The sequence below is a fragment of the Lissotriton helveticus genome, chromosome 7 (genome assembly GCF_964261635.1).
Source record: "Lissotriton helveticus chromosome 7, aLisHel1.1, whole genome shotgun sequence".
Lineage (NCBI taxonomy): Eukaryota > Metazoa > Chordata > Amphibia > Caudata > Salamandridae > Lissotriton > Lissotriton helveticus.
This window is the reverse complement of record NC_136068.1, coordinates 78,357,971-78,385,533: the sequence shown is the minus strand read 5'-3', so window position 1 is coordinate 78,385,533 and position 27,563 is coordinate 78,357,971. Positions and strand designations below refer to the sequence as shown.

The window sequence follows — 27,563 nt, the reverse complement described above, 5'->3', positions numbered from 1 at the left end:
GGTGGCTCTTGGCACATCCGCAGACAAGCTCACCATCTCTGGTGGCTCTTGGCACACCTGCAGACAAGCTCACCATCTTCGGTTGCTCTTGGCACATCCACAGACAAGCTCACCATCTCCGGTGGCTCTCGGCACACCCGCAGACAAGCTCACCATCTCTGGTGGCTTTTGGCACAACTGCAGACAAGCTCACAATCTCAGCCAAGACATTATCAGACTGCAGACGAGGTAGTGTAAGAAAGAAAAAACAAGACCTTTTCCATCTATGCACCCAGGGTCAGAAATAACATCCCTGTATCCTTCCGGACCGTGCCAACGCTGCTCAAATTTAGGAAAGAGTTGAGGACACTCCTCTTTAGTGCAGCGAAAATCCACAAACGAGATACCTCTCCCATCACCTGTTGGCTTTATGCTTGTCATTAACTGTGTACTGTGCTTTCCTGCCTTTTGGCTAAGTTCCTACTATGGGAATAACACATGCATGCTTAGAAGCATACATACAAGCATACAGGTCTTACCAAAGTGGGCTGTCCAGCCAGATCAGGGATGTTATCAGGAGAGTAGAGGATCATACTCACATGACAGAGCTCTGCTGCTTACAGAGGGGGGATATTCTGGCCTTACTGAAGCTATGTGATGAGGGGTAGTAGAGGGACCCCTTCACGTGTCAGGAGTATGGTTGGAGAGGTGGGATCTGCTTACAGGGGTGTGATCTGCTTCCAGAGAATAGATGTGCTGCAGTGTAGCAGACAAATTCAGTCACATGACAGTAATCTGCCTACAGCGGTGTGATATGCCGGCCAGTACTATAATACTAACTCATGCCTTTTTTTTCACATCCCACCTTGCCCCTCCAGTGACCAGTCCTGACTCCAAAGCCCTCCTTGTCTCCGACAACCTTGAGTTGTTGCTGGAGGCAAATCCAGCCACCATTTCTCAGGACGTCAGCATCACATGCAAGAACCCCAGAGACACGGTAAAAGGGACATGGAAGATCAGCCAAGACCAGAACCTAGCCCAGAAGCTGCATGTGAAGGACCTACAGCTCGAAGACAACGGCGACTGGAGGTGCAAGATCAGCACTGTAAAAGCCTCCCTCGAGCTGCCGTACAAGGTCACAGTGGCAGGTAAGAAAGCACCTACCGCCTTCAGCGACCACATCTTGTCACAATGGTAGGCACGTGGACTGTCCTTCAATCAGAATCAGGGACTTCTGAGCTGTCATTGACCACTTTCTGCATGCCAGCCCCAAATAGTTTGCTTCTACCAATTGATTTTTGCAACATGGCTCAACGTATTCTTGGAATATTGGTCGGTTGTGGACCTCACGCTCTTGCTTCATTGTGGTCCTAGTTCTTCCGTTTAGTAACTGGTTGTCTTCTGTGATTTTATAAACTTGCCAGTCTAAGCTAAATGTTCACATGTTTGGGGTTTGCATGAGTCACCTTATTCCATGGAGATCTGATCTCACCTTTCCCACTGTGAAAGTTAAGGCACTCATTGCCAAGACATTGTGGTTGATCCACTGAGGGATAAAAGGAGCATTGCCCCTGGCAGAACTAAGAAGCAATTGCTGTTCTCTGGATGGGGGCTTAGTTTGGTTTAATGATGTCCTTTAAAAAGCTGTGGTGTTTGGCATTAAACAAGTTAATAAACAATGCTAGCCACCGGTTTTGCCATAAAATACTACAGTGCCTTGAGTGGAGTGGTGTGGCTCACTGGTTAGAGGCGGCAGACCCAGAAGCAGAGAACGGCCCGGGGCCAGGGTTCAATTCCCGACGCGGAGGGTCGTGGACCAGGGTCAGCGGACTCGACAATTCTCGCCCGGCATTTTTCCTAAGTTGACCAAACTGTGTGAACCTAGGCAAATTGATTCATCTCCACGTGCACCCGGTCATTGCTCTGCAAACCTTTGAACGCCTTGAAACAAGGTAACCAAAGTATTACTTGCTCCGCTAAATACCTGTCAATTACCCACAGTATGAGATTACATTACATTCTGGAAGTAAAGTAGATCAAAATGGCAGCAAGAGTTCTACTATGAGCCACAATTAAAACCAATACCCCAAAAGCAGAAGCTCCTAGTTTTAAGCAGCTGCGGCTGCTGCCAATATCCAGTGGGGGTGGCAGGGCAGCAGCAGCGACGGGGGAGGGGAGGAGTGTTGAATAAAAAAAATAGAAACTTACCTGATCCTGCGATCGCGCTTCGGTGGTCCTCCTTGCCTGCTGCTCCTTCTCACCCGCTGCTCCCGACAGTTGCTAGGACAGGCTCCCCAACGAATCCAGATGCTACTCTCATACTATGAGAGCAGCACCTGGATTGGACTGGGTGGGTTGCTTAGAAGCTCAGCTCAGGCACAGGAAGTCTGGCATGTTTCACACCCGGCTGTAGAATGCAGCTGGGTTAGAGAAACCTAACTGCGCATGTCTGTTTGGCCAGCCTGAGACGGCTGGCCAAACCGGCATGCACAGTTAAAAGTGCTCACCACTCCTCCCTGTGACCCCAGCCCCGCCCACCCTACACACGCTGGCTCAGAGTCAGCAACTGAAAAATAAAATGATAGTAACATATTGTTTTATTTTTCAGCTGTTGGCTCTGAGACAGTGGGGCGACGCTCCTCCGCCATTGCAGAGGAGCCACCACTAGCTTTTAGCACTAACTAAATGTCAGGAAACACTGATAAACCTGTATATAATGGTTGATGTTAAAAGGGTGGGGGCTCTGAAAAGTGAAATGCTGCTCCAATGTGAACAAATCCTGGCAAAGCGAATAGGTCTGGCTTGGATTTGAATCCTGGCCAAAGCATTAAAAAAAGCAAACTGCAGTGAAAAAAGCAAAACAACAACTGTTTTCTGTATACAATGCATCTGTGTGATAAACAATTGAATTTGTTTTTATTGAGAGTACTTTTGAGATGCAAAATTGTTCCTCTTGCATTGCACTACAGCTTCCAAGAGGAGAATAATACACTAAACAGCCAATGGCAGGAGGTGTAAGAGAAATACTCCTCTAGGTGAAGCAATAGCCCTCACTTTGTATATTTTAAAAAATTGGGAACAGTAGATATGGCAGACAACTGTATCATCAAGCCAGGCCTAAAATCATAATGAAGAAAGTCCCTGTGGCATTAATCTTTCATGTTTATCTGAGCAGGAATGCAAGGCCTTATGTTACATGCACTGGCTATAATTTTGTTTTGATTTTAACCGTAAAATGCCCCCCACCAGTAGTTAGATTCAAACGATTCTTTCTTTTCTTCATAATGTCCGTACGCAGGTTTACTCACCCACGAATCCGGGCCCGCAATGCTGTTCTCGAGAAATAACGACACAGTGTTACTCCCCTTTTTGTTCAACTTCAACATCAGAGACTCAACCACCAGCTTTCCAAAAGTCACAAGTGGAGGCCTCTACCGGTCTGATGGCCCTTCTGAGCTTGGACAAAAGAAGACGACCCTGACCGTCAGCCAAGATGGCGTCTGCTGGAGCAATGCATGTGGGCAGAGGCCCCCGATGGTGAGCGCCTCAGACCTCTCATACCGGCTGCCCGGGGTCCAGTTCGACGACGCAGGATGGTACACTCTGCTGGTGGGGTTTACACACAAGGAGCTGAAGAAGACATTCCATCTCTCAGTCCTGCGAGGTGAGGGATTTGTTGATTGCTTGGAAGACTTCTGCTGGTTGGGGAGAGATGGTATGTGATGTGAGGTCTGTGATCAGTGGTGTGAAGAAGCTCGTTACCACCGAGGTAATAGCGCCAATATAAGGCCACGTTGTCTTTACATCTAATGCCCAATGATATGATCTCAGATATGCAGAGTTACTCTCAGATTTTTATTAGAATGTTTTTTATTCATGATGTAACGTACGTTCATTATATGGCTGCATGTTGGGGCAGCAAAAAAGGTTATTGCATAATGGTAGCCTCCAGTCTGGTAATGAAATCACTGGGGTCCAAGTGAAAGGGACAGGAGGACACTCAGTGGAACACAGCACTTGAGGTGTGGAGGTCACTGTTTCCCTGTGGTGGTACATATCCTCTGAGGTACACTGTACTCCGGCGTGTGAGGCAAAAACATAATGAGTGCAGCAACTATTTTATGCATCACCATTCTCAATTCTGTGTGCCCCTTGTTTCACTATTACCTCCTAAAGTAATCTATGTGTCTCCGGTGTCTCTGTGAACACTCTCAAGCAACCTATACGCCCCTTGTGTCTACGTCCACTGTAAACTAACATCCATCCCTTGTGTCATTAATTTATATGCCGCGTGTCTCCATATGGCCACTGTACATTCATGGTGGCCTCCCTTATTTCTCTTTTTTTTTTTCAGTTTAATAAGGTTTTTATTTTGTTTAAGAAAGCTAGTACAGTATAATATAACAGCATGACATATAACAGAACCAATATGCGATAATCATAAAAGATAAGTGGAGATGAAAACGGTTCAGAGAAAATATGAAATGGAAGAAAATAGTAGAGAGAAAGAAAGAGAAGAAAAGAAGAGAGAAACAGAAGAAGAGAGAGAGAAAGGAGGGAAAGGTTAGGGAGGGGGATAAGAGGATAAGAAGGTAGAGAAAGGTAGCCAGGTAAGGTCAGATTTAATTTTCAAGGTGACAGAAGAGGAGGAAGCAATTGCAATTCTGTGCTCATCACATACAAAATTCCACCATGTATGCACAGACAGTTTAGAGTTATCCTTCCAACAAGACAAAATTACTTTGAAAGCAGTTGCAATGAGAAGATCAAACAGTTTTGCATTATAAGAATGTAAATCCAAAACATCAGATAGGGAACCTAAAAAAATATGCAACGATGAAAATGGTTCAGAGAAATGAAAAATACGCATGCAATATTTCCAAACTGCGTTCCAAAAAGTGAGAACTGATGGGCAATCAAATAAGAGGTGAGTAAGTGTACCTTGGTGAGAGGAACAGGACCAACAAACGGGTGAGGAGGAAGGGGAGAATTTTGTTATGCTTACGGGGGTAATTAGAGCTCTATGGTAAAGAAAAAAAAGTGACTGAGTAATACGGGCTGAAATCGAAGTCTTAAACAGTTTAGACCATAAGCGATCCCAAACATCAACAGATAACGAGAAAGATAAATCATTTTCCCAAACAGTTTCAATAACAGTTTTAGGCCTAAGGCCTACATTCTCTAATAACAGTTTATAAATTAACGCAGCTTTGGGTATTTGTTGAGTAAACATAGTGTATAATGGAGTGGAAGGAGTAAGGGAAGGAAGGAAATCAAAAGTAGGAAGGGTAGATAAGTGAGATAAAATGGTAGAAGTAATAATGTCAAATTCTTTGCGAAAATGTGCAGGTAAATTAAACATAGTTTGCATTATATCAAATGAAATAATAGATGAACCCGAAAAAAATTGGTACACAAACATAATATCCTTTTCTTTCCAATACTTGAAGTAGAAAGATTTACCCTTGTACTTAAGATATTTGTTATACCATACGCTAGAGGAAAGAAAAGTTTGTAGTGGGGACGAGTCTTTCGAGAGTATATTATGCAACAGAGTATGTGAGTATTTCAGTACAGGGTGTATAGTCAAGAATGTACAATTTGACATGAAAAGGGTGTGTTGGAAAGAAAAATCCTTTAACAAGGACCTTTCGACAGCAATCCATCTAGGTAGAGGGGTATCATTGAAATCAAACGCCAATGAGAAGGCTTGTTTTTAATAAAAAGGCAGAATGGTACGATTGAAAATCAGGAAAGCGGACTCCACCTTCAGATTTTGGGCGTATAAGTTTATGTAAGGAAATACGAGATCTTTTATTATTCCACAGAAATTTGGAGCAGATGGAGTTCAGCCGATTGAAATATAATTTAGGGATTTTCACAGGTAGCATGGATACAGTATATAAAATATGTGGAGAAATCATCATTTTGATGGTGTCTAAACGCCCCCACCAGGAAAGGAAAAGGGGAGACCATAATTGGAGGAGTGATTGGATCTTTTGAGTAAGGGAGGTAAAGGTCAGTTTGAGTGTGTCACGCAAGGTAGAGGAGAACCAAATGCCCAGGTATTTGATCTTAGAGGGACACCATGCAAAATCCGTCGATGCAAACATATATTGGTAGCAAGATGAGTTGAGGGGCAGGACCTCCATTTTAGAAAGATTAAGCTTATAGCCAGAAATAGACGAGTATAAGCGGACTTCTTCTAAAAATGGAGGGAGGGAAGAAACAGGATTAGCCATGTAAACCAGGACATCATCAGCATAGGCTGAAATTTTTGTCTCAATCGAGGACTGTGTGAACCCTTGAATTAGGGGGTTAGAGCGGATTTTAGTGAGGAAGGGTTCAAGGCAAAGAATGAAAAGTAAAGGGGAAAGAGGACAGCCTTGTCTTGTCCCTCTGGATAAGGGGAAGAATTTTGAGAATTGATTATTAACAAATACACTAGCACGGGGAGCAGAATATAGTAGTTTAACTAAGGAAATGAAGTGGGGGCCAAACCCAAACCAATGTAATGCTTTAAACATGAATTTCCAATTAATTCGGTCAAACGCTTTCTCAGCGTCTAAGGATAGGGCAGCTAGAGGGGCTTTGAATCGTTTACTGTGGGAGATAATATTGGCAAAAACACGGGCATTATCAGCTGCAAGTCTACCTTTCACGAAACCAACTTGATCGGTTGTGATTAGCAGAGGAATAAGGGATTCAAGGCGGGCCGCTAAAATTTTGGCAAAAATTTTACAATCGTAATTAATAAGGGATATGGGACGATAGTTTTTACACAGGGAATGGTCCTTATCAGGTTTGGGGATTATGATTATGAGGGCATCCAAAAATGAGCCAGATGCTTTGGCATTTGCGATAAAGGAGTTAAAAAGTTGTAAAAGATGGGGGACAAAAATAGAATGCATGTTGGAGTAAAATTCAATCGGGAGACCATCTGGACCAGGGGCTTTCGCTTTCTTGAGGGAGGTAATTGCCTTGAGAATTTCCTGAGGGGTAATTTCAGACTCTAATTGATGGAATTCGGTAGGGAGCGATGGAGGAGGGGGGAGGTCTTGGAAGAAGCGGGAAAGGTCATCATCATCAGGATGCGTATCATCAGTATACAGGAGTTTATAATAGTTATGAAATACTTGTGCAATATCCTCATCAGAAGAAACCGTTGTATTGGTTACCTCATTGAAAATAGAGCCAATCGATTTTCGCTCAGATTTAATTTTGAGATAGTTTGCTAACATTTTCCCCGCTTTATTCTGACCCCCATGAAATTTAGATTTAACCTTCAAGAGGGTATTGCAAGCTTCAACTGTGGCAATTTGATTAAGTTCAGATTTGGCTTTAATAAGTTGGTGGAGAGCGTCAGGATTCTTGGACGAGAAGTAAGAGTGTTCAAGGGTCTTAATGTTGGAAAGTTGGGCGGTATATTTATCACGATTGAGTTTCTTTTTCCGAGATACATAAGAAATCGTGAAACCTCGTAGAGCAGCTTTAAAAGCATCCCAATTATTTGAAACTGACGTGTCTTGGGGTAAATTGAGGGTGAAGTATTCAGAGATAAAATCCTTAACTTTAGACATAAAAACAGAATCGGAGAGAAGGAAAGTGTTAAATTTCCAACGATTGAAAGAGGAGGAGGTTTGGGCTAGGTCAAAAGTGGCATTAACAGGTGCATGATCCGAAAGAAAAATAGAACCAATTTCAGATTTCTGAATCGCAGGGAGAAGGGATTTGCTGACTAGAATATAGTCAATTCTGGACCTGGTGTGGTGAACATTAGAGTAGAATGTATATTCGAGTAAGTTTGGATTACATGTTTTCCACACATCGAAGAGGGGACGTGAAGCAATGGCTGATTGGAAGGATTTGTGTGTCTTATCAGGTTGGAATTTGGAGGAGGATAGTCTATCTGAAAAGGGGTCTAACCATTGGTTAAGATCGCCAGCTAAGATAATATTAGGGCAGTCAATGGAGGAAATGAGGATTTTGACATCAGTCCAAAATTTAGGGTCAGGTCGGACAGGGCCATAAATATTGAGGAGCACCATAGTTTTGTTTTGTATAGTCACCTTTGACATAACCCAACGACCTTCTGCATCCGATTGAGAGGATAGAATTTGAACATCCAAACCTTTACGAAATAATATAGCAACACCACCTTTTTTTATCAACAGCCGGAGAAAATACAACTTGACCCACCCACGCCCTCTTAAGTTTCAAGGATTCGACATCTGTACAATGCGTTTCTTGGAGAAAAGCAATCTGAGCGTTTAGCTTGGATAAGTGGGACAATACCTTTTGACGTTTAACAGGGTTGCCGAGACCACGAACATTCCACGTAACAAAGTTACACATGATGGAAGACAAGAGAGGAGGGTAACAACTGGATCCGATACACTGCAGGTAGGGAACTACAAGGAGAGACAATGGAGACAAACATGTTAAAAATGAGATTCAAATACGCAATATAAACATAGACAAAACATATTGGGTAAAAATAGAGAAACAGTAGACGAGGAAGCATGATAGTCATTAGGAGAGGTGGGGAGGAACATTGAGGAGTACTGGAGTCAGTAATAAGAGAGGAAATAAGTGACACAAAGAAGAGAACGGAGCATAAATGAGCAAGGGATAAACATGAATGGCCTGTGAAAAAAAGAAGAAAAAGAAGGGAAAAAAAAAGAAGGAAATAGATAAGAAGCAGATCAAGGCAAAGACGCCAGATCTGAGAAAAAAGAGAACGTTTAGATAGTAGGAGCATGGAGACGCCAACGCGGGCGCCCACCCCACAGAGCGAGGACAACGCGGGAATATAGATAGGAGATAATCAACAAGAAGAGAAGTCATAGTAAAAAATGACACGAAAGAGATCTGGACAAGGCCACAACAGTCGTCATGACAGAAGAAAAGTGAGGGCAGAATTTAGAAAAGAGTTATTTTCAGTCATTAGTGTCCATCGTGGAAGTAGAGACGGTTTGTAGATACTCTCGAAGCTTCTGCGGATCATCAAAGGTACGAGAACGACCATTGTGCGTTATTCTGCAGAGACAAGGATGAAGAATTCCATATTGAATGCTTAATTCCCTCATACGTGGACGCAGATTAAGGAACTCCTTGCGGCGTGCATTCGTGGCATTCGATAGATCCTGGGCTATGAAGATGGTGTGGCCCGACCAAATAAGGCGACGTTTCGCTCTTGCAGCCTTAAGAACAGTCATCAATTCAGTGAATTCCAGAAAAAGTAGGATAATGCCTCTGGGTTTAGCCGGGTTAGATGTTGGACGTCCCAAACGATGAGCACGCTGTATATTTAGGGGAATAGAGTCAGGTTGGAGTTCCAAAAGTTCGTAGAGGAATTTGCGGATGAAGGACACCATATCACCCTCCCCAAGGGATTCCGGAACACCATAAATACGGAGGTTATTCCGCCTGTTACGATTTTCAAGGTCCTCTGTGTGAAGTTTCAACTGCTGTATCTCCTTTTCAAGAATAGGAATTTTTGTAGAGACATCCTGGACGTCACTAATGCGTTGTTCTAGTTGCAGAACTTGATTTTCCATGACGACCCATCTGTCTTCTATCTGCTTGAGCTTCTCATTAGTTGCCACCATGAAAGGTTGTAGGCCACGAACCTCTTCTAAAATGGAATCCAGCACAGGGTTCTGAGAGGAGCGGATTAGAGATGGAGGGTCATTTTTAAGGCGTTTCGGTGTGGTACCGGTGACAGACGATCTCGCATGGCCTGCGTTCTGAGACATGATGCCAACAGAGGGGCAAACTGGGAGGCCCACAGGAATGAAAGTCACACCGTAACAATCGATTTGTTGAGACCCTATGAGCCGAGGTATACGAAGTACTGGAAAGAAGAGGTCATGTAAGAGGTACCATGTGGCAATGGAGAAGCAATACTGCAAACCTACACGGTATGCATCGAGATGCAGCAAAAATCAAGTTCATGCGAAGCCAAAGAAACCATCCAGGAATATGGTATCAAAGAGACAGCAAAGCGTTCATGAAATATGGGACCCAAGGTAAGTATTAAATGTACCATGAAGGGTTAACAGCATAGGAAAGGAAGGTATGAGGTAATGCGCAAGGAGCACCTCAAAATGGCCGCCAAGATGTATTGTGAATAGGATTAGAAGTCCTGAGGAGAACTGTGGCGGTAAAAGTCAAGAAAACGTAGTGGTAGCAGGAGGCGCATACCTTGGCACATACCTTTTCCCAAGATGAGCATTCAGTGCAGCAGACGGGCCATTGGAGCGGTGAAAATGCCAAAAAACGGGACGCGAGCGCGGCGGCACAAAATGGCGGCCGCCCGCGTCCCGTGACAAGTGGAGAAGAGACGGCAGCCAAAAGATAAGAAAGCGGCAATTACGAGCGCCGCTGATGCTCGTAAGACACGGGGACCATGTTCCGCCGTGTAGTGATGCCGTTTGCCAGACTTCGTGTGCGGAGAAAACTGCTGGAAAACAGTGAGGATTCCCGCGTAGGTCCGGAGCTCACGGGTGAAGCGCCATCACACGTCGGCGCGTAAGCCACGCCCCCCCCCCTTATTTCTCTTGATCACTCAAAATGATTCTCTGCATCCCTTCAGTCTCTTTGACCATTCACAACTAGGGGCAGATTTACAAAGATGCCACACCACGCAGTGCAGCGATCAAAGCTGCTTCGATGAAAGGTGTTGAGTGAGAATAAAGAGAGAGCATGAATATGCAATATCTACTACTATGTCCTGCTCTCTCCCAAGTTCTGTGCTGGTGCACAATTAGGCGGCCTTGTGCCACGCACACCTGTGCACCACAGTGCAAGGGTGTTTGCCTAATATCCAGCATAGATTTATACTGGAAATGTACCCTTCTAGTACAAAACACAATGACTAAAAAAACTTCAAAACATTTTCCACTGTGGTTGTGTGTTTCTCAGGGCAGCACACATACAAAGTTGAAAAAGTTTGGAGAAATAAAACCTTTTATCCAAGTTAATGCCACTCTCAAAAAGTATTATTTTTGGCACAAAACCATGCCTACTATTGTTAGTAGCTAGGGCTTTGCATCAAAACTTATGCACATGTGAACGCCCATATACCACCCGTGGAATGCCACCTGATACAAAGTGAGACAAAGTCCTGCTCTTGGTTAGTTTCAGGCAACTTTTCAGTGCAAAACAAGTTCTGTACTGGAAAGTAAATTCAAAATAAACATTTTGCACAGATTCGTGTCATTTGTGTGATGCAAACACAGCGCAAAATGTTAGTAAATTTGCCCCCTATTCTGTGTTTGTTTCCTAATGGCTACATTCCCATGAAACCATTTGTCACTTTGTCTCCATGACCACTCATGAAAGTCTATGTGTTTCTTGTATCTGCATGTCCACTATAAACTAATGTATGCATCCCTTGTGTCTATGGCTAATCCATCTGCCCTGGTGTCTCTGTGTCAACTCTAAATTAATGTATGCATCCCTTGGTCTTTGACCGCCCTAAGTAATTCTAAGCTCCCCTTGTATCTCTCATAATGAATCTATGTGCCCCTTCTGTCTCTGTTGCAACTCTTAATGAATATATATGCCTCTTAGGACTCTATGATCACTCTAAGCAAATGCATGCATCCCTTCTCTGTCTCTGCTTCCAAGGCCTCATCTTCCCTTCCACTGATGTGTACAGGTATTCCTTGCCTCTTACTCTTTTGCTTATTGTAAAGTGCTAGAAACTATCTTCAACATACCTGTGGGACATACTTAGCTCAATAAATTCACTCCTGATCCACACAATTATATTGTCTGAATCTAGATAAAATGTACATAAATGATTTTATCACACAAAGTACAAACCACTTATGCTGTTACTCAACCATGGCTCGGGTGTTGATAACACAGCAGAACAATCCTTTTATCCCTGGGAAAATGGGAGGACCACTCATTGGTGGTCGCAACACTCGGATAGTCCAAGCCCCTCTTGGCCCTTTCAAATGTTCACCAGATCTGATTTTATTTATTTACTAGTTAAAGCAGTTATTGACCAAATCCCACCCAGAAGGTAAAGGAGCTCTGCACGTGTAACCACAGCTCGACTTTAACTAAGGTGAAACAGATAGAGCTTCCAACAATGGGTCAAAGACAAACCTTTGTTGAGTTATATATTAGGTATTTTTATGTGTTTTAGCAAGATTTCAAATTTGAAGAATAAAATCAGCAAAGACAAAGCATGCTGTCCTTAGGTAATGCACTCCTTTTTTTGGAGTACTACAAGAGAATGTCTGGTGTCACAGTCTAGGGGGCCGAGCAGAATGTCCGATTGCTCAGAGTCAAACGCGATTCATTTGCCATTGCAAGGTTTGATTGGTGGAGATTTCAAAATTGCAGCTGATGGAGAGGTGTTTCAACAACATTTAAACTATAAGGGGGGCTTCAAGATTAATTAACAGCAGTGTACCACAGGCAAATTCCTTCATCTTAAAAGACATGTTGTCACATGGAGAAAACCTTTAAGATGAAGTAATATAACTGGTCAGCACTAGCGGGAAGGTCCTTTCCTCCATCCACATGAGCCAGAATTAAGACTTTAGACCGGCGGAAGTTTTCTTTAAGTACAGTCATTTTGAGTTACCTAAGCAAACGCAATGGGGACATGGCCAGTTGGGAAATTCTAGTTATATGTTCTCCTCTTGTTCCTCTTTAAATCAGTGATAAAGCTGAGGAAATTGGCTAAGGTTGTGAGTGTTGGATAAATGTCTAGATACGTTCCGTCCACGCGTTAATGCCACAATTGTAGTTCGCTGTGTGTAGAGGGAGAAGCGGAAATGACACCCAGAGGTGCAGCAGGATATCATATGCACATTGAAGGATGGTCGCCCGGAGGCTGTTTGTGGTCCCACATAAATACTGTAAATTTTGTGTCGTAAAGCAGAACCCAGTGGGACTCCACAGGCAAGATATCTAAAACTCTAATTGAATTGGACTATCTTCTTCAGGAAGAGCGGAAGAGGGTTCTGGACAGACACCGCTATCCCCATCTTTGGCCTTTAGGAGGAGCCTTCAGGAGGTCGCGTAGAGGACCACTTTCTGGGCTCACAGAGCGAGGTTTCCTCTAAACACCTAAGTGGCTAGTGACTCTGCCAGAAAAGGGTGCCCAGTCCCAGTTTGCACATGGCCACTATCCACTGTACCAGAATGGGAGCATATAGGGCCCTACAGACACCAGTGCACCATTAATCAACTTATTTCTGTTTCACTCTTCAGTTGCGGCCTCACCCAAAGGTCCAGTGGCCCCGGAGAGCCGAGTGAACCTGGTCTGCGAGGTCTCCAACCACTCCAACGAGACAGTCCTGAGGTGGACTCAGGTCAATGGATCCCTAGCAGACACGCAGGAGGAGATGGGTGCTGGGACATTCAGGATTACCCTGCAGATGTTCCCGCAGCGCTTCGGCCTATGGCAGTGCAGCCTCTACAAAGGCGAAAAGCTTCTGCAAACTGCTGACTATGAGCTAGGTATGTGGGTGGCTATGAGTATGGGGGCTGGGAGGGTAGCAAGGGCTGTCTGCCAGTCCCTTGATTTAGGTCTGCCCTGAGTTACACTCCAAATTCTACAGAAGAAAACATACATTAATTTAAGGGAACTCTCAACATACACCAAGGCGTGATTAGAATCACAGAGCAGGGAATGTAGGGCAAACATGTGGAAGTCAGAACTACAAGTTTTCAAAAACAAGCTGAGAGAAACACACTGTAAGAAAACAAACACACTTTTACAAATATAGTAGGTCTGATTTGGCTTTAGTATTGTACTGTATGGTGGGCATTTGTCTTGGTGGGAGAACCATAGTGTGTTATACTGTAGTGTGGTGGGAGAATTATAGTGTGTTATACTGTACTGTGGTTTAGTAGGATAATCATAGTGTGTTATACTGTAGTGTGGTGGGCATTTCTCTTTGGTGAGAGAATCATAGTGTGTTATACTGTAGTGTGGTGGGAGAATCATAGTGTGTTATACTTTAGTGTGGTGGGAGAATTATAGTGTGTTATACTGTAGTGTGGTGGGAGAATCATAGTGTGTTATACTATAGTGTGGTTTAGTAGGATAATCATAGTGTGTTATACTGTAGTGTGGTGGGAGAATTATAATGTGTTATACTGTAGTGTGGTTTAGTAGGATAATCATAGTGTTTTATAGTGTGGTGGGCATTTCTCTTTGGTGAGAGAATCATAGTGTGTTATACTGTAGTGTGGTGGGAGAATCATAGTGTGTTATACTGTAGTGTGGTGGGCGAATTATAGTGTGTTATACTGTAGTGTGGTGGGAGAATCATAGTGTGTTATACTATAGTGTGGTTTAGTAGGATAATCATAGTGTGTTATACTGTAGTGTGGTGGGCATTTCTCTTTGGTGAAAGAAGTATAGTGTGTTATACTGTAGTGTGGTGGGAGAATTATAATGTGTTATACTGTAGTGTGGTGGGAGAATCATGGTGTGTTATACTATAGTGTGGTTTAGTAGGATAATCATAGTGTGTTATACTGTAGTGTGGTGGGGATTTCTCTTTGGTGGGAGAATCATAGTGTGTTATACTGTAGTGTGGTGGGCATTTGTCTTTGGTGGGAGAATCATAGTGTATTATGCTGTAGTGTGGTTGGCATTTGTCTGTGATGGGAGAATCATAGTGTGTTATACTGTAGTGTGGTTGGCATTCGTCTTTGGTGGGAAACCCATAGTGTGTTATGGTGTGGTGTGGTTGAAATTTGTCTGTGGGGCGAGAACTATAGTGTGGTATACTCTAGTGTGGTGGGCATTTGTCTGTGGTCGTAGAATATAGTGTGTTATAATGTAGTGTGGTGGGCATTTGTCTATGGTTGTAGAATATAGTGTGTTATATTGAAGTGTGTTAGGAGAATCATAGTCTGTAACTTGAGACAGGCTTCACTATCTCGCAAAACTAGTAGAGAAAGAATACTGGGTTTTTAAATTTTCCTTCAGATTTTGCATCTGCCCGCAGGGGCAAGCAGCTTGACGCGCAAAGCATTCTTGGAATTGCAGAGTTATTTTAATTGTAGTTAGTTCCATTGCTCTATAAGGTAGAATTAACCTGTTCTGTGCCTGTTATGTTCTAATGGCCTGAGTTTTAAGATGTGCGGAGGTGCGGTTATGAGATATGTGTTCTCACTTGTATGTCTGCCCCACAGTTTGGCGGTAAGACTGGTGGTGTGTTTTCTTGCCGCATAACTCTATGTGCCGCAGAAGGTGCACTGTGTGTGTGTGACCACTGCCCTGTTAATTGTCGCAAGGTGCACGCTTCATCCCAGCGATGCACGTATTTAATGGTCTTTTGGCGCCATCTGCTAGCGAGAAATATAAAGACAGACTACACATCAGAAGAGAAATCAACCACGCCTCAAGGAGTCAACAACAATGAAGACTGAACTCTCCGACTCGTCAATTAGATTCGGAAACGGGGTCAAGGTCTCATGTGTGGGGGTAACCTGACCTCCCCCCGACATCCTCATTGAATCATTCAAAGAGTTGCAGAATAAACGTACAAGTTGAATTATAACCCTACAACAGAAGACACCCTTAAAGTATAGGGTGACCAGAATTTTAAAGCCAAAAACTGGGACATTTCACAAAAATAGAAGAAGGCCCACAATTTCAGCAGAGTATTACAGAACAGGCAGTAAGAACATACATAAAATGCAATTGTTAAGTCCAGTAGCTTGCCTGTTAATTAAATTGCTTTCTTGAAACAACTGCTAACTATCCCTACTTTGTAAAACATAAAAAACACCTCCCACCAGCGTTTTCAGTCGACCCTCTCCAAAAACCGGGACATGAGCTAAATTTCTTGAAATTTCCTGTGACGGCAGGTTAAAAACAGGAACCGTCCTGGCAAAACGGGGACGCCTGGTCACCCTACCTTAAAGTGCCCCTGAACGCGGACGGCTGCGTTGGTTAAAAATAACATCGATGACTCAACCCCCAAAACACAGTCAGGTTTAATCAGAACGGGCCGTAACCGAGCTACTGCCCATCATACACATCGTCCCTTTTGCGGTCGAGCAATTTTCTGTGACCACTCTGCTGCGCCTTGCAACTTTTGCTGTTTTTTTACCTGCTTCTGTGACCTTAAAGTGTATCAATGATTATGGGATTGGTCTCGCCGCCTTAGTCGTTTTATTACTGACAAAGCCAAAAAGCACTTGGTGTGATGTAATCCGCCTCAAAGGTCGTGTGATGTCACATCGTATAATGACGTCAGCGCCTCAACGGCACATGGGGCTACTAAGGGCTAGATTTATCAAAGGTCATGGATCACTCTTGTGCCACGCAGGAGGACGCAGAGCGGCAAAAAACCTAGATGAGATTTACCAAGCCACACAAGGCCATCTTGAGCGTCCCTGTGTGGCTTGGTAAATCTGGAGAAACGCAGGCCGCGCAAATCACTGCACTGCGTTACTCTGCCCCAGGGAGGCGTTCCATGGGTGGAGCACGGGTGTTCCAATGCATCCACCCATGGATTTTGGTGCATTACCAGATTCATCATTAGTTGTAAACCTGGGAATTACGAAGAGAAATATCTTCATGTCTCTTTGTCCCCCCTTCTAATTTTGCAGCATTCTGCAGCACACATATAAAGCGGAAAAAAGTCTCACAGGATTTTTTTTGTGCAGGAAGGTATGCCTTCCTGCGGAAAAAAAATCCTGCCTGAAATACAGGACCCCTTGCACCATGGTGCAAGGGTACTTGCGTTGGCGTAAGGTAGACGCTTTTTCGCAGCGCTGATTTTACGAGCGCCGAGCGAAGGGCTTTATTAGTTCTTGTAACATTGTATGCTGTACCTTTGAAAATTATTTTATATTTCAAGTTCTTACCTTCCTTGTCCGCTTCCCCAGTCCACCACGGACTCTGCCAGCTTGTTGTGGATGGAAGACGGACCTGCAGCACTCCCCGGAAGTCGCTCCCACTTCCGCTTCACCTCGGCCGAGAGGTTTGCAGACTAGAGCTTTCCCCTGACACTGCATAAAAGGATCATTTTTCCCACCTTCGGCTTGATTACAAAGCAAGGTAGACGCTTTTTCGACGCGCTGATTTTACGAGCGCCGAGCGAAGGGCTTTATTAGTTCTTGTAACATTGTATGCTGTACTTTTAAAAAACCTTCCTTGTTCACTTCCCCGGTCCACCACTGACTGTCAGCTTGTTGTGGAGGGAAGACGGACCTGCAGCACTCCCCGGAAGTCGCTCCCACTTCCACTTCACCTCGGCAGAGAGGTTGATTGGCTACCTTGGTTTAAAAAAGGATGATTTTCCAGTCGCGCAGCGGACGCAGCATATCTTCTCTCTCTAAAAGGGATTCTCCTCACAGATGCCCAAACTCTAACCTTTGATGAATTCACCTCAGTATCCGCTGATATCATCCTACCCCTCATTTCAGCATCAAAATCAGGATCCCCTGAGGATCCATGTCCCCCCGCAACTCTTAAACTTGACCTAGATATTATTGGAGCCAATCTGGCTTCCATAATCAATTCTATGTTTAAGACCGGAATTTTCCCATCAATATGGAAAAAGACCATTATCAAGCCTCTCATCAAAAAATCTAATCTAGATCCTGAAGACACGGCTAGCTATAGACCGATTGCTTCTTTGCCACTCCCGGCAAAAATTGCAGAGAGGGTGATGAACTCTCAGTTAACCCAGTTCATCGAGCAACATCATCTGCTGGATGATACGCAATTCGGTTTTAGAAAAGGACATGGGACAGAAACCGCACTTATTAAAGCTTCAGATGAAATGCTCGACCTTTCAGCAGCATTTGACACGGTTGATCATGTTACTCTGATCGACCGTGTCACTGCATTAGGAATTGGACATATGGCTAGAGCTCTGCTAGCGTCTTTTTTGGCCAATCGCCCACAATCTGTCATCTTAGGCACCTTCAAATCGCCTCCATTTTCATTTCCCTGTGGGGTCCCTCAAGGATCCTTGCTAAGCCAACGCTATTTAATATCTATATGCTGGACTTGGCGAGGGTCATTAAATCCTACAACATGGGCCTTACCTCCTATGCTGACGACACCCAACTTGTGTTAGCTATTCACAATGATGGTGCTACGGTGGCAGCCAACTTTCTGAAAGGAATGCTTGCCGTCAGCTCCTAGATGGCAGATAATTCTTTGAGGCTGAATTCCAGTAAGACAGAGGTCATGATTTTTGGTAATCTGACACCGGCCCGGTCAGCTATGTGGTGGCCATCCGACCTAGAAAATCCCCCTATCCCAGTCACCAAAGTAAGAAACCTGGGAGTCATTTTTGACACCAAGCTTACATTTAGGCATCATGCCAACTCTTTAGTCGCATCTGCATTACATGCTATCAAAATTATCAAAAAGCTTCTCCCTTATCTCCCAGCTTCAGCGGCCAAAACATTGATCAGTACTCTAGCAATGTCCAAAGTAGATTACTGCAATGGACTTCTGACCAATGCACGAGAAAAGGTGCACAATAAACTTCAGCTAATCCAAAATGCGGCAGCCAGACTTCTGACAGGCACCCCCAAATTCAAACCTATTTCCAAGGTGGTTCGCCAACTCCACTGGCTGCCGATCAGAAGTAGAGCTAAGTTTAAGGCGCTCTGCATTGCCTATAAACCCATCCACACAATTGGGCCAAATTTTCTCAAGCAGTCTCTGTCCCCCTACACTCCCTCCAGACAACTCTGATCATCCAGTACTAATCTTCTCATTGTTCCACGGACAAAAAAGGCATCATGGGGTGACAGATCGTTCATATATGCCACCACCACACTTTGGAATAGACTGCCCTTCAACATCAAGACTAGCCCTTCCCTATTTGTTTTCAGGAAACAGATAAAGACCTGGCTCTTTAACCAATGATCCATCTGGTCCCCTCTGCTTTGTTCTTTTGCAGCGCCGAGACACCTTCGGGTAGTTGTGCGCTTTATAAAATGCATAAATAAATAAATAAATAAAAGTTTTCCTGAAAAATTGCACAATAATTTCACAAAACTCTCTAGAAAGTTGTTCCATTTTCTATTTAAAGTTGCACATTTTTGCAGGGGTAAATTTTATTTTGAATGCAAACATAACGGACATTAATTTAGTAAAACTGTTTGCAAACCTTTTTTTACAAATTACAAACATATTTGGTACATTGGTTGTTATAAAAATATAATCAACGCTCTTGTTTTCATTCTTCTGCATGTATTTGCATATAAAAAAGGAGATTTTTGGGAGCATTACAAATTGCCACACATTTGTACATTTTCCAAAAGTGGTTAGTAATCAGTAATGCAGGAATATCTCACTGAATTTCCTTAGCTAACTCACCCTAACAGTAAAGGATTTGCATTAATTAACCTTATACACAGTTTTGAACAACTTCTACTCTTGGATATCTTTCCTCCCTCAGCAGCAGACTCCTCCTTTCCATAGCCATACATTGTCCCTGTACACTGGCATCCAAGGGGGTTGTGATGCAGGGGGAGGAGCCTACTTGTTCATTGGATAAAATAAACTTCAAGCCTAGTTGTCCTTGAAACCAAACAATATGTTCTGGGCATTGCAATAGAAATTCCACACCCCTGAAACATGTCAGAATGAAGCTTCTTTGCTACATATTTTAAGTAGTTGAATATAAGCAACCCATTATACATGCCACAAAAGGCTACAATGTACCGTAACCTGCAAAAAGCCCCATTGTTTTGTGCAATTAAGCCAAGTATTTCAGTAAATTAACATACTGTCATAAATGCCTCATTCTAAGCTAATAACTATTTCTTTTCACTGGAAATGTTTGAGAGGAAAGAGGGACAGGGAGTTAGGCTTTCCCTTAATTCTTTCAACAGCAGTTGTATTTCTGCTCACCTGTCTTTTACTTTGCTGTTGGTTGTGGCTGCAAGAAATATGGAATCACGAATCACCTGTAATGAATTATTACAGTTGGTAGTGATGTGATTTTATTATTATCAGTGATTAGCAATAATACAGAATTACAGAAATTAGATGTAGGTTTGTGTCCTGGTATTGCAGGTTCTATGCATGATAGGACCCTATTGCATAGTTGCTTATTTATTGTGTTCTGCATCCATATAAAAGTGCAGTCTAGACAAAGGTGTTTAGATCATTTTAATAATGTATGTAACAAAAGTTTGTAATAAACAGAAATAAGCCCAAGATTATATTAATTAGGGTTTTGGTTCTCACTTGATATGTCACAGAGGGACTACTTGTACCAGTGTCATTGTTTGTCCCAGTCAGAAGGGGATATTCTAAAATGTGCATATACAGTGGGTGACATGAGGGATTTTACCACCTGTCAATCTACCAAGGTTGCAGGAAACTGTTATATAAAACCAATTCTTGCAGTCTTGTGAAAAGTCAATAACTTTAAAGGACATTGGTGGGCGCGGCTGCCCGCTCTCCCCTTTCTTTTCACCATTGCAGTAGAACCTTTGCCGTGCAGGACGCATAATGGCCTGTCCTTCGCTGGTGTTCGGACCTGCAGGTTTCTCATTTTATTTCCCTCTTCCCGGACGATATAGTGTATGACTTGGACACGAAATCTGACCGGGTAGTAGCATGTTTCCTTATGGCCTTTGGGGAGGCCTCTGGACCCTGCGTGAAATGGCTGAAAACCAGTCTGTTTCACTCCATGCAGATAGGGAGGACCCCCGGATTTGGCGACATGTGCTAGGAGCTGCAGGTTGTGCAGTACCGTGGGGTTCGGATTTATCGGACTCTCCCTGACCTTCTTGAGTGAAATATAGGAACGGGGGTGATTGCAATACATGCGAGTGTGGGATTTTGGAAGACCTTATCCCTCTCTGTGGCGGTCCGCGTTGCCGTAGCTAAAATTGTAGTGTTGCCTCGCCTTCTGTATTTCTTTGCAGTGCTCCCGCTGGTGATCCCATGTGCTATGTTATGAGATCTTGATTCCATCCTTCTTGACCTCATATGGATTAAGGGGTGACGTTGAGTTGCTCCTACTCCCCAGTTTTTCCTACTGGGCATCTATCCTCTCCCTGTCACCCATAGAGTCACCTCCTGGTTCATTAAGCTCGCTTTGGTGTTGGCTAAGCGTAGGATTACTGTGCTTTGGAAGCTTGCTGAAGGTCCCCGTCTGGAGAGCAGACTTGTTGCACTGGGCCACGTGGGAACGAATTGCGTTGTTCTGCGAAGCGCACCATGGTAGGAGCATGGGACGCTATCTTGACTGACTTTCAGGGGTGGGAGGTGAGGCTGAGACTAGGGTGATGTTACTGATTGAGTGTTTTCCGGTCCCACTCGCATGGGTCGCAGCTCCCTTACACCGCTTCTGACCACTAACACTACCCACAACTCCTGACACCATCACAGAGTGCTGCCTTAGTGTTGCATTGATCTCTGAAATCTTGGGGGGGGGCGCGAGATGGGCGAGGGGATGTATGATTGATATGTTTGTTTGTTTGCTTGTTGTTCGACCTCTTACAAAATCTGTTTGTGGTTCCTAATATTGGTCCCTGCTGAAAACTGCTCACATGGTTGGCTATGTTCTGCTCTTTATATTACCTGCCACATTGATCTATGTCCTTTTCTTTGACTAAACGCCCTGGCACATTCACAATGAGTGCTGTACTATTACTGGTCTACATTGTGTACGAATTCTGTTCTTCCTCTTACTGTACGAACAACAGTGTTGATATTTTATATTTAGAGCAAGAAAAATCTCTTTAAAAAACTATAAGCACAATGGGAAATGAGCATTTATATTTTTATGTGATTCATTAGAACTCAATCCTACAATGTTGTAGATTAAAAGTTTTTTTTAATGCGTTAAAGATTGAGGCATGAATTTCTGGGATATTTGGCAAGTGTTTCTCCCCATGTTTTATAATGGATTGGTTTATAATAGTATACCGCATGTATTTGTTGGGGAGCTATTTGGTTGGGGCAGTAACGGGCATATGGACTGGGCATATTTTTTCTTTCGGGTGAAACTGTTTTTATGTAAAGTTTTTGCATTTTCTTGTTTGAAAAAGTTTTGTTGATTTGTAATTAGACGAAAACTTTGGATACAGTTATTGCAGGTTTACATGTATGATAGGGCCCTATCACATAGGTACTTTGGTATTGCGTACATAGAACAATACAGTGTCGAGATCACAGAACTCTCCAGTGCGCCTTCCCTGTGCTATGCTATGTCATAGGAATGGCTTCTCATCTCTGTCTCTTCCCTTTGTAGTGGAGAAGAGGAACTCAGCCTTGTTCGGTTGGTGGGTGTGGGCAGCCGGTGGTGCTTTGGCCCTTGCTCTACTGCTGGTCATCGTCTGTGCTGTAGTGTGCGTGGCGCGCAGCCGCCTTCTCCGGGTAAGTGCTTGCTTGTTATGTGTTTACGTTGTATGTTCCCATGTTGGGTATCTGCCATCTAAGGCTGCAGTGGTGGAGCTGTCTCAGGTTATTGTGATGTTTAGAGATACACATTGCTTGTCCTCCCATCCACTTTTACCCTTATGACTGTTCAGAAGGCGCTGAAGATGGCCAACTCTGTGGCCACTAACAAGGCCACTGCAAATATGCAATTCTGTGCCTGTGGTGTTTTTCACATAACTATGGATTTGCTGCACTTGCCACACAATCCATAACTTTCTGCATCATGGCAGTGGCAGACCTATTGTCATGCAAAGGCTGGTCTCTTTCAGTTGCTGGGTGCTGTATTTAGGTGTTAAGCTGATCTTAATGACCTTTGCCCATACAGCGTTAACATGTAAAATGGGAAAATAGTGAATGAAGTACTACTGCTTCATAATTTGCTGTATTAGGACGCATAATTTAATAAACCCAACTGCATAATTTGGTCATCCTTTGCTGCATAATTCCAGTAGCCTGGCTATACATCTTAAATGGCAATATGGCGTAAGCGGGTGAATGAGGTATATTCAATCAAAAGAGTGAGTGAATGCATGCTTGTCGAGCATTGTGAAAAGCAAGCTGCTTCTTTGTGCTGTGAGCTATCCATTCTATCCATTTCTCCTGTGCTCTAGGATATGTGAAAGCCCCAGAGATTGCCCGTTGTGCAACAAGTAAACAGAAACAAGCTTATTTCTACTGCATTAATTTGTCCTTTTGCTCTTTGTGTTTGCTGGCAGCGGCGGGCGAGGAGAGTGGCTTGGCTGAAGAAGCACAGGACCTGCCAGTGCAATGAGTATGTATGAACGAGGACAGGCCTTGGTTGGGTAACCTATAACAAGCACTACCTCTTTCTTCCTGACAGCAGCCGTATGTCTAGATCCACTGACGTGGAAGAACACAGCAAGGTGGACTGTGCTGTGGGATTTTGGCTGAGAATATAGTATATCGGCAGGAAGGAATATTGTTGCAACAACATTGTGAAGTAAAATATCGAAGGGTAAATACACAAAGGGAGGCAAGGATTCACTATTCCTAATTCCACATTTATCTTGAAGATTATATATGTACACAAATGCAATACAGAAGAGAACTCTGTGTGGTTCCCAAGTTTAGGTGGAGAGCAGCTCCTATATAGAGTTCACACTAACACCAGCGGCACTCTAAATTTGCTCACCTCCAATGTCTGTTTATCTAGTAAAGTTTTTAATCATAGGATTAGCATGCACACTATGATGGGACAAACTATTTTGGCATTCATACAGAAAAGTCTTTAGGCATAGGATAAGCACAGTGCCAGCCACGCCGAGCTGTAAAATGGCAAACGTCTTTTACTACTACAAGCACAGTATTATAGCTTTGGATTGGTAAAATACCACCCAAGCTAATCTGGAATAAACAAAAGCAACCCCTGCCACATGTGTCATTATCATTATAGCTATCCAGAGAAGCGTAGCTATTCCCAAACACAAGGGAGCACCACGTATAAGTCAAAATAAACACCCTTTCAGGCTTAGAGTGCTGTATAAATTATTCTAAAAAGAAGCATAGAACTCTGGGTAGTTCCCAAGTGTAATTGGAGAGCAGCTCCTATATAAAGCACCGTACACCAGCAACAAAATGTGCTCACCTTAAATGTCTGTTTTTCTAGCAAAGTGTTTAAGCATAGGATTAGCATAGTGCCCTCCATGCTAAGCTAGAAAGGGACACACTCTTTTTCCATTTCTATAGCAGAGTCTTTAAGCAAACGATTAGCTAGTGCCATCCATGTCGAGCTGTAAAATGACAAAAGCCTTTTACCACTCCAGGCACAATATTACAGCTTTGGATTGGTAAAATACTTTCCAAGTAAACCTGAAATGAATAAAAGCAGCTCTGATGCTGTGATTCACTGTCATCACAGCTCTTCAGAGAGGTTTAGCTTTGTCCATAGACAAGGGATATATAAAACCAAGGTACGTATATGTGAGTTAGCTATAGGAAAACGTATAGAAACATACCTTTCGATATTTTGTCCCTCAATGTTGTTGTAATGATATTCTGGCGCGTGGATATTTGGGTTTTGACATTCCAATCCTGCAGTCTGTGCCCGACCACTGTGCCCGATTTTCCAATCCTAGTCCCCAACTTGCAGTAGACAATAGGTCTCCCTTTCGGGGACCCTTTTATTTACTAATGTGGACCAGCCCTGGCTTTATTGTTTGTAGTAGGCCACACTTTCCCCTCTGCATAAGCAGCACCTTCATGGTTCAGGATGTGGGCTGGCCCTGGCCTCATCACGTATAGGAGACTACACCTCTTCTGCTGCTAAGGTACCCTCACAAGTATGGATGCGGCCTTCCCTGGCCAAGCAAGGTGCCCAATACTACACATACCCATCCTGCACAGATAGAATAAGCCGTCTCAGCATCTAACACTATCCATACCCAACCGAAGGATTATAGCAGCAAAAACACCCAACTCCTTCCCGAGAGAGAAAGTGGGAGTCCATTTCTATCAAGATGTTTTGGAAAATGATAATATCCTGGAATGCCTGTTGGTTTTGGGGTTTCCAATTTATATAAAATATATTTCCTTAATACAACAGTGTTATGATGGTAGTAAAGTTTCTTATTTAAAAGAACATTAGGCTAGGCCTTGATATATTACCTACCTGTTCAATGTGTTCATTCGATTTTATGGAAAGCAATTGCACTTCGATACAAATAATGTAGATTTAACCAAATAATGGTATTTTCCTGAAATAATAATGAATATTAATAGGAGAAAACCAGACAGCATGAAATATTTATATCTGATGAAGGGGCAAAGTAAAAGCAACAACAACAATCAGCAATGCCAGTAGATATAACTTAAGAATGAAAGTGCCTCTACGGTAACTGGCGAGTTTAGGCACTCAAGTCTTCATACATACACTCTGCCATTCACCCTTTTACACATGCATTAATTACTCAACCCTCTGACTCATTCTTGCATTCATGCATGTTCCTATTCACAAACAAAAACACACACACTCAGTAAGTATGTGACACATGAATTAAAAGAATAAAAATAGAAAAATGAAAACCTACCGTCTAAACGTTGTGGGCTCATGCTAGCAATAATATGCAAAATTAAACCTAGCAGTGGGCGGCCACCTTGGAACAGGATCATGGTTTTGAAGTTCCAACATGGCCGCCACATTTAAAACAAGATCCAGCCCATCTCTGAGCAGTAAACATGTGATACACTGTGCACAATATCTAAGATAACGTCTCAATAAACATCACACTGGGCTTTGCTATTAGAATGGTATTGTGCATGGTATCTCACTGCCTTTGTCATGACTTTTCATTATAAACAGATCAGATCTATGATCAAACATAACTTTTCCCAATGAATTATTTAGGAAGCAGCCTTTGCTATTGAATCTGCCACCATTATCATGGCCACTGAAATGATGTCATTCTGAGGCTGCAGTGTTTTCTGCATAATGGTGGATTTACTGCACTTGCTACATAATCCATCATTTTCTACACAATGTGTAGATTTCAACATGGCGTAGTAAGGGTGCCATGGGCCATGTTGCAAGCAAGAAAAATGCCCCCCAGCCCCAGTCCAGTTTGGGTAGCAAAATACAGCAATACGTAAGGTTCTGTGGGACCCATAGGGCTCCGGTGCCACTGCACCTTTGACAGCTGCACCCTTAGGTGGGGCAGTTCTGTGTGCATGACATCCACATGGCTACTCTGAAGGCATTTATACTTCTTTCTTCCAGCAGGCTGAATAAACCGCTCAACCCCTGAAGCCGCCAGCAATGCGCGCGGCCCAACGTGGAAGTGACAGGAGACACCTGCTCATCTTACCTCACTTCCTTCTCAGGCCCCGGATGCAGACAGCTCACTGAAGAACCCTATGCACCATGGAAGCTTTTATAAGAGGCACCTTTTTCTTTTTGTATTGTATTAAATATGAAACCTGTAATATCTCCCTATTATGTAGTACAAGTCTAAAATATGTGATTAAAACAGAAGTTTAGTAATTACTGCTCTGTTCGTCATTATATATAAGTAATGCAGCATGATGTAAGCATATTGTATGCTGTGTGTATGAGTGGTGGTTCTGTGTGGACAGGACTGCCATTTTCTCCATGTTTGCTTCACCTGGGAGACAAGGTGTTGGACAAGTGCTGGACATTGGACATACCATGCATGGTGCAAGGTTTGCATTGCCCCTTCGTGCTCCTGTCATTGTGGGGGCAATGCCATCCAATTTCCAGCACAAGAGAGCACAGAGAATGTTCACTTTCACCCAGAGCTTTGGCAGTGTCATGTTGGATGAGGCTGGCCATCCTGACTTCAGAGACATTTGTGTCAGATTTGAATCAGGATTTAAAGATGGTGTGGTAAGACACAGGTCTCAAGCTCAGTGTTACAGTTGCTTTTGGGAAGCAGTGTACCCCAGATTCCATGGGGAAATTTTCAGGTGTGCCCAATCATTCTATACAATATTAGGTATCCATGGGGAAACGTCCAGCACAGCATTCCTTCTGGTTTTTGTTCTTTGTTTTTTAAAACTCTTTTTATCAAACAAAAGCTCCATACAGCAGAAAAGAGAGTGAGTCGACATTTGTTGCACTTCTATAAATCTTTGGATTAATTAATATCCTTGATATTCATGCAAGTTGACAAACTATACCTATCCTTAGAGGTTCAACCTAACCCATCCTTGCTTGATACCTGGACATATCAGAGCCAGAAAGGCTATCATTTCTACTCTAGATTGTTCTGTAGACCCCTTGTGAGAAAGTGCCATCTTTCTTGCCTTGGTATGCCCCCACTTTTTTCTGAACTGCTGATGTGCTTTGACTGAGTGTGCCCTGGGTCCCTGCCAATCAGGTACCCAGGGCCTGTGTTCCTTCCCTAAAAAGAAAAACCATCCTGAAACAAAATACCCAATTGGCACCTCTGGCCACCTGTCAGCCCCTAGCAAATGGTACCCTAGGTACCCAGGGCATGGTGACCAGAGCAGACCCCTGAGGGCTGCAGCACTTATTGTGCCACCCTCAGGGGCCCTGTACCCTGGCACCAACACACTGCCTTTGCAGGCTGAGTGCCTAAGTACAGAACTAAAACAAGAGTCGACATGGTACACATCCATGTGTGCCATGCCCACAGAACCCACTGCCCTGACATACTTCAGTCACCCCTTT

At 43.4% G+C, this 27,563-nt stretch overlaps 1 protein-coding gene across 2 annotated transcripts in view; it reads left to right on the top strand.

The window, feature by feature from the left end:
* Positions 1–26,396, top strand: part of CD4 (CD4 molecule) — a 109,881-nt gene extending 83,485 nt beyond the window's left edge. For both annotated transcript variants that reach the window (XM_078651533.1, XM_078651534.1), the window contains 6 exons: positions 858–1,127; positions 3,278–3,643; positions 13,219–13,467; positions 22,209–22,333; positions 23,113–23,168; positions 26,130–26,396. In XM_078651533.1, coding sequence (XP_078507659.1) covers positions 858–1,127; positions 3,278–3,643; positions 13,219–13,467; positions 22,209–22,333; positions 23,113–23,168; positions 26,130–26,157 — 1,094 coding nt within the window. In that variant the 3' untranslated portion in view covers positions 26,158–26,396. The remainder of the gene's footprint in view (positions 1–857; positions 1,128–3,277; positions 3,644–13,218; positions 13,468–22,208; positions 22,334–23,112; positions 23,169–26,129) is intronic.
* The last annotated feature ends 1,167 nt before the right edge of the window (positions 26,397–27,563 follow it).